This window comes from Mobula birostris, chromosome 3 (assembly GCF_030028105.1).
Source record: "Mobula birostris isolate sMobBir1 chromosome 3, sMobBir1.hap1, whole genome shotgun sequence".
NCBI classification, from domain to species: domain Eukaryota; kingdom Metazoa; phylum Chordata; class Chondrichthyes; order Myliobatiformes; family Myliobatidae; genus Mobula; species Mobula birostris.
In genome coordinates, this window is record NC_092372.1 from 41566455 (window position 1) to 41574779 (window position 8325).

The 8325-nt window shown below is 39.4% G+C and overlaps 1 protein-coding gene across 1 annotated transcript; it reads left to right on the forward strand.

The window, feature by feature from the left end:
• The first annotated feature begins 6402 nt into the window (after nt 1-6402).
• hspb3 (heat shock protein, alpha-crystallin-related, b3) lies at nt 6403-7866 on the forward strand. The gene has a single exon (XM_072251788.1). It carries the CDS (start codon nt 6512-6514, stop codon nt 6938-6940), a length of 429 nt encoding a protein of 142 aa, XP_072107889.1. The 5' UTR covers nt 6403-6511; the 3' UTR covers nt 6941-7866.
• Nucleotides 7867-8325: the final 459 nt, after the last annotated feature.

Here is an 8325-nt window from a genome sequence, read left to right on the forward strand (position 1 = left end):
AGGAACAAATACAGGCTTGTAGGCACCAGGGTCATGAGTAAAACAGGACTGAGTGATAGGCAGCACATAGGCAGAGAAGTTTTGGAAGAGATTGGATTTATAGAAAGGGAAAGGAGAAAAAACTGGGCAGGAGGGTATTGGAGTCATCATATTTGGAAAGGAATGATTTCACCAGAGAACAGACTGGTTGGAAAATAAAAGTAATGGCTTTGATGTTCTCAGTATTAAGTTGGAGGATATTTCTGTTCCAAATCTGAAGACCAAAAAGAGAGAGATGGGCAGGGACATGTAAGATGGCAGCATGTTTGTAGGATCTGAAAAGGAAGCAGAAGAGATCAGAGACAAAATCACAAGTAGCAAGTGGGCCTCAGCCAGCTTACCCAGAGGGCTTGTTCCCTGACTCCCATGATGATCTTTCAAGAGCTCACCACTATCAAAAGGCCTTTGACCTACTTTCAGAAGTTGGGATACTTAAAGATAGTTCAAAAGATTTTCATTTAATTGAAACTAAAAATTGAGAAGTTACTTAAAGAATGTTGTTATTTAAGTGATAGAAATTAAGTAAAAACATTAAGTGACTTAAAAAAGACAGTTTTTCAATCTAACCCAGCCAGCTGTGTTGTAAAGCTGAGGAACAGATGTAAAGACACCCAGCTCCTCCGCTCATGATGTTTCTGCTTTGCCCTTGGTCTACACACATCTGTCTAATGCCAGCTTCTTCCCTACCTGCATGTTGCCAAGTGCAGGTATGGAATACAGCTGGTGGTTACAGCCTCAAAGTCAGCATGAATCAATCCAGTACTTTCAGAGGCGGGAGTTGACACTGACCCGACTGCCTTCAGCAAAGTGTTATTGAGTCTTCAAATAAGAGTTAGGTAGGTTTTTGACAGCGTAGGTTATTATGGGTCAGAGCCTCTCTCTCAAATGAACAATTCACAAAATACCAAGCTCCCCTACCACATTCCTCATGACATGTCACTGTCATCTGCACCTATATCGCGCAGCACTAATGGAAACAAACTCTGGTTCCACATTAACCTAGGGTGCATGGTAATGATCTAAGGCTGCACCCCAAGTCACTGTGGAACTAGTGGGTGGCAAATTCATCCTGCTGAGAGATCTTGGGGGATATAGCAGTAACTGGAAAACTGTGTTGGGGAACAGACAACAGCAACAAACTTTGTGAAAAAGACCCCACATCATGAAAAATAATATGCTGCTGTGGTCAGTGAGTGAGATCACTTGAGTAGATTGTTTATTTAGATTGTTCCAGAGAATTATTCCTTCTGTCTTAAGTGTGTATAGCAGCAAAATTTTTTTAAAAAACATACGCAGAAATGCACATCGTGCTATTTTAATGTAGTTACTTTACTTCGCTTTATATAAAAGTCAACTTATTACATCAAACTCAACTATGCTTACAATTGGAAAGGAAGCCAGGCATGGAAGTAGACTTCACCTACCTCCCCATGAGTGTCCGCATCCAATACTTCATTCTCTGCAACTTCTGCCATCTTCAACTGCTCAGTTTGCTCAGTATACAATATCCAGTTATCCCTCATGCAATCAAAAGCATCCATCTTTCTGAAGTAGCCAGCGATTTCTGCTCTTTAAAAAAAATATTATTATTGCATGGTACCCACTGTTTATAAATCAATAATTTTTGTCTATTTTCTGCCTTTTTTCAACTCAACTGTCTTTCCCTCTTGTGAAGAAAAAAGAAACATGCTGTGCTTTTTTTTGCAGGAAGGTAGTCATTTTGGGTTCATTTAAAACTTACTCATCACCACTGTTATGGTTTATAACGCTAGAAACTAACTGAAAGAAAAACATTTTGTGATGAAGTTATCTGCTTTGTTTTCACTGTAGTAAGGCATGCATATAGAGTATGACATATGCTGTTACGTATAACCCGTAATGATTTATGTAAATCAATAAACAATGTTTAATCAAACAATGCTGTATATTTACAATTTTACTCAAATATTACTGGAATATTAAACACACAAGTTTAGTTTTATTGGACAGTTTACAACCATGGAATTTGTGAAGACTCCAGCCAAAGTTCAAGAAGTCTTATAAATGCCTGAACTTAAAGAAACTGTAGAAATCCGGTGTTTGTTGAGACATGTCCAATATCTTGATGTTTATTTATCCCTCATGTATTAAATGTGACCAAGCTGCTCAGATTAAATAAGGGATGGCATAATGGTTTTGGGAAGAATCCCAAGAGGTAACGCTTAAAATGCTTAAGGGGTGGTTACTCAGATTCAGATTCAGGTTCATGTTTATTTATTTATTTTTTATCACATGTACAGTACATCAAAACATACAAGGAAATGCTTTGTTTGTGTTAACAACCAACACAACCTAAGGATATGCTGGGGGGCAGCTGCAAGTGTCTCCACTCATTCCATTGCCAACATAGCTTACCCACAATGGTCAGCAGAACAACACAAGTAACAACAAAAATAACAACACAACAACCAAACAAATCAACAACAGCAAAGCAAGCCCTTTTCCCATCCTCCTATTCACCCACCCACTCATACACAGATAGGCCTCCAACCCTTCGATAAGCCACCTCCAAGCTTCTGACTTCTCAGACTTGCAGATATTGTGCTCCAACTTCCAGTCCCTGGCCTGGGCTGGCAGAAATACAGACCTCCAACCTTTTGAAATAGCTCAGGCCTCGACCTCTGGACTCATTGGTGCTTGGACTTCAACTTCTGGCCTTGACCAGAAAAAAAAGGATCAGCCATAATTAAGTGGCAGAGCAGACTCAATGGGCCAAATGGTCTAATTCTACTCCTATATCTTAATGCCTTATGATCTCTGGACTTCAGTGACCTCTAGATAACAACCCCAGGACTCACCAATCATGGGACTTTGACATTTGGTCCTCTACCTTTGGACTTGCATAGACATCTGACCCTGGGACTTGCTGGGGTGGGGGGAGGGTGTAGTCACTCTCCCCTGTGTGTCATGCCCGCATTGACCCCAAACCCAGAACTTGCCAACCGGGAAGGGGGGGTGTTGGGGGTCACCAGCAGTCGTTTTCAAGGCCCACTGACTTTGCTCATTGACATTGGGGAATCATTAGTCTTCATCCTCAGTGCTTCCTGATCTGTCTTCCATCCATGGGGATTGCTGGCCTTTGACCATGGACTCCGATCATTGGCTTCTGCCCTGACTCTTCATTAATTACCATTGGCCTCTAACTCTACTTCATTCCTGTCCCTAAACACTAACCTGACTCTTATTTCCTTGCACTGCCCCAAAAGCTATCCCTACAAACCTAAAAAAAACATCAAAGTCTGAGCCACAATCTAGAAGGGCACCACAGCTTAGCACCATCTTGAGTAACACACAAGTTCTTAGATATTATAACCTTAAGATAGAGGTAACTTTAAAATTGATGTAGCTTTGTCTGGATGGAGCCACAGTGAAGCAGAATGGACAGAGATGAATGCTTTAAGGGCATAAGCAGTAGCAGAGGTGAGATACGTACAATTTGAGAAGGAGCTTTTGACAGATGTTTGTGAAATATTGGACCATATATATCAATGGAACACAGTGTATGTTTAAATGCATCATCGACCATTGTCTGAGACTATTAAACAATCCATCTATATTTGAGAGGATACTGCTGAGATGATATAGGATTTCTTTGAATATGGAGACACAAGGCTATTGATGCTGAAATCTGGAGGGGGGAACGATAGGTGGATGTGGAAAGGTTTGAAGGGACTTTAGAAAGAGGGGCTGGTATGTGATAGGTGGAATCGGACAATAAAATTAAAGATGGTACCAGGTTAGCAGAGGGAGTGGAGGGGTAAAATGGAGACAGAGACTAAAAGAGGATGTGGAACCAGATAAGGGAGGGTTGATGGCAGCTGGAACCCCTTGGTGGAGGGGCTGGGGAGGTTGAGCCAAAGAAGCAAGAATCCAGGTAGATAGTTGAGTGGGTGATGGGCAAATAGAAATGGGAATGTTAACCAAAGGAAGAGAGAATCTTCGAGAATTGTTAGGAGTGGGAAAAGAACATAGGAGCATCGGTTATCTGAAATTGGAAAATTCAATGTTCATATTCTATAAAAAATGGGAAAAGATAGTATTGACAGATAGATGAGAAGAGCTTACCTTCTGGAGGATACTGCCTGTATTTCTGCATGTGACCTGGGGAAAAACTGATCACTGTCAAATAATTCCAGTTGGGGAAGCACATAGAACAGTCCAATCTTGTGACTACAGATTGTTTGTCTCAGAAGCAACCGTGGGTCATCATTCGGCAAGGTTGTCTGGAGTATTAGGTAAAAGGCCAGAGTGCTTCCAGCCTTCCTTTTCAATTCTTGGAATGAATTAAATGTATTTGGAAATCTAATATTCAAGAGACAACAGTGTGGTGACTGCTATGTTCTATACAGAGCTCATGTCAGTGTCTCACTCAGTACTGTGGTATGGAGGGTTGTATTCATGAGACATTTTCCAGTGGTTGACCATAACATCTAAAAGTAAGCAAAATGTTTGAAAGTGTACAATTTCTTTGTCATGTCGAAGATCAGCAGGGAAGGAGCATTCTCTGTCAACAGAACTTCATAGCTCAGCCAGGGGCAAAGACCGGTGATCAGCTGTGTGCTACCTGGCAATACACTCCTTGTTCTATGAGATCATTACAGTAATTTTATCTGTGCCCAGTTTGAGGTCTTAATCTTTAAATACTCTTTTGCTTACATAGATAAGGTCAGTGCTTATTTTACTTGCCTCTTGCTCTCCTTAATGCTTTTGAGACACGGGTTATCTACCATTGCCTCTGCAAAATTCTCCAAGTGCACTAGTAGAATGAGCAGGCCAATAGCAGCATCCTCTCCCAGCCCAGAATTAAGGCACTTATTACAATTTGTTGCCCCTGATGGGTAGGCTAAATAAGATGCATGTCCAATACCAGATATCCAAAGCAGTTTATTCCAAGCTCTGACAAAACAAAGAATCGCTGAGTGGAAAGGTTCACTAATGTTCTGAAGGCCTTCTGGCAAAAAGCATGACATTCTCAGCAGTGTGTGTGAATCCTTGAACCATGACCTCCAAAATGGAGGTGGGATGGTGGGTGCGCACTTGGAGTCCGTGCATCAGGGACACACAAAAGTGCAGCATAAACAAAGGGAGGAGAGCACCTCTTCAGGCTATTTACATGCCGCCTTGTGGCCACATGCACCTGATGGTCCCACATCAGTCACCCTACAACCCACAGAAATGATACGAATCAGTCAATCTCAGTCATAAGAGATTGCCTAATAAGAATAAAGAGGAAAATAATTTTACTGAAATATCTAGACTTCTTTCAAAACACTAGCCATAATATTTGAAGTAACTTCGGATAATGTTTGCTTGATCGAAATACCAGATACCAATAATGAACCACAACTTGTAGAATATACAATGTGTATTAGAATATGGAGATTTCAACACATTGCTTTTATTTCTGAAGTCAAATGGAAAGACTGTGAGAGCTATCAAAATTATTTTCACATAATACAATAAGTCCAGTAAATCTAAATTTTTAACTTGGTCAGAATGAGAACTACAGAGATACATTGGGTTATAGTTGCACTACCCACTGCTGATACCTGATTGCCTCTTCAAGGAAGACATGCACTACTAGACATGAAAGAGCATCAAGAGTTTTATTGTAACTACTTATTTATAATAAACTTGATCCAGAAATACATGTTGAGGAAGAGATTCCCTAAGTGCATAGCATCATAATAACATGGTGTAACAAAAACATATCACGGCCATCATCTCCTCTCCCCCACTCCAAGCCCATCCATAAATATTGGAGCCATAGTCTACAGGTCTAAGTTAATACTTCTGTTTAACTTCATCAATCATTTAAGAAATTTGCATATGTAATTCCCATAGGATGTGGTCTAAGTGGATGCATCCGGAGGCCAATGAGAAGCTAATATAGGTTAGTAGCTTATTTGTAAGCGTTTTCAGGGAGAATGCCAGATTCCAGATTCTCGAGGTTAGAGAAACTGGATAAGTCAGTTCATTTTTTAAAAGATAGCTGTTGATATGAAGTGTGGCAGAGGCACAGCATGAACAAGACTTCAATAGGTAGAGATTAGTAACACTATAGCAGTAACTTAAAGAGTCACTGAGCAGTTTCTCCTCCAACTTGTTTGCAGCAGGAGTTATTTATTTGCCTAGGAAGGACAAATCGTATGTGTAGATTAGTTACTTATCCAGTGTCCATAGGAGCCAAATGTTTGAAATGGCCTACATTCTTTCCAGAGCATTAACAGGAAATTTGAGTCTCAAGTACAAAAATATTTTGTCTGGAGATAGTGCCCAAAATACCCTTTCTATAAAAGGAAGATTGACTACTTCAAATGAGAAGCTGGAGCATAGAAGCAGCTGCTTAAAGGCTGGCTCAGCTCACGCTTTGCCTTTTTAATAAAAGGTAAAGTCTAAAATTAAAAGTTTTCTTGTTGTAACATTTAGAACAATGGAAGAAGGAATTGTAAGGCACTGGACTGCTACGCCTGTTCGCTACCAGCACGAGTTGACAGGACGAGATCTCACAGAATGCAAACTAGATCACTGGCTATTTGCCCTACCAGGCCCAGCAATAAGGACAGGGAGAGAGAATGAACTTTCTGTCAGAGAAAAGCCAAAGTCAGTGGAATCCACGGAGGCTGCACAGCTATTTCAAATCATGTTGGATGTCGTTCAGTTCCGTCCTGAAGATATCATCATTCAAGTGTTTGAAGGGTGGCTTATCATCAGGGCCCAGCATGGACGAAGAATGGATGAACATGGTTTTATTTCAAGGAGTTTTACAAGGCAGTATCTGCTGCCTGATGGTGTGCAGTCAAAAGATCTTTCTGCTATGTTATGTCATGATGGCATTTTGGTAGTGGAAACAAAATCTTAGTTTCTGAAGTATTATAATGTTTTGGAAGCTGTTCATGTTCAATTAGTTCATATATTTTATAAAATTTAAAAAGCTTAGTAAGTATACGATTGTAATAATAAGATATTGTGACAAATTATGTAGCCTCATTTAGAGAGAGACTGATAATGATTAAAAACAATGAAAATGTAATTTACAGTATGATTTGTTATATTAAGGTTATGTTACCGTAAACAGTATTTCAGAGAATGAACCTAGAGGACATCTCGTTTTACAGTGTAGGGAGATATTTATGTATAGATATAAGCATTTGGAATGATTGCTCTGTACTTTGAAAATATGGATAATCTCAATTTATCAGTAATGGTTTTACTGAATGGTAATGGTGTAACAAGTATACGAGAAATGTTTATCGCTTTAGCAGCTCCTTGTGATGTCACAACTGTTCTATAAATATATAGAGGGCTTATTGAATGTCAAGTTAATGCATAATCTAATACCAAAGTGGTATTGAAATATTAACTGTTGGTCTCTTTAGAGTGCACATGTGTATAGATAAAAGATTATGAATTGTCTGCAAAGCTGAAAAAAATAGATTCTTCTAATATATTACTGAGAATTGTGCTCTAGTTGACATCTCTGACTATTTATTTAAAATTATAATTTTCTCTGTGATCATTCATTGGCACGTAGAAGGTGGATACACTCCAATTATTAGAACAGTTCATTAATTTGTTTTCAAAGTGATCGTTATTGATGGTGGTTAGGCTTGGGAAAGTACACCCCATGATCGCCTGGGTTTCCTCCGGGTGCTCCAGGGTCCTCCCACATCCCAAAGACTGTATGGGTTAGTAGGCTAATTGGTAACATGGGTGTAGTTGGATGATGCAGGCTCATTAGGCCAGAAGGGCCTGTTACCGTGCTGTATCTCGAAATAAAATAAATAAATGGAAACCTTGTCAATTAAGGTACTTACTGTTTATAGTATCTCACATCGTACTTTTCTCAAAGCACTTTACACAATGTATTATTAATTGTAGTGAGGAACGAGCTCTTTGCACTGGAAGAACAATTAGAATGATGAATTCTCAATGCGTCACATTTTCTCCATGTCAGCGTTAAGGTATTTTTTCCACTAGGAAAGGAAAGAAAGATAATGGCCAAAACTCTGCAGAGGTTTTGAATTCACAGCTGGGTAAGGATGACAGATTACCTTCCCTGAAATATACTAATAAATCATTTTGCATTTTATTGGCAATCCAGTTCATTGACATGTTACTGGAACAAGATTCTTTTTCACTTTGGTAAAATTGAACTCCTATGATAGGATTTATAATGTCTCGATTATAAGTCTAGGTCTCAAGGAAATTGCTCCAGTAAGTTAATAACCTATCATCTTCTGAAGG

Coding starts and splice junctions, on each gene's coding strand:
- hspb3 (XM_072251788.1), top strand. CDS start 6,512: ATGGAAGAAGGAATTGTAAGGCACTGGACTGCTACGCCTGTTCGCTAC.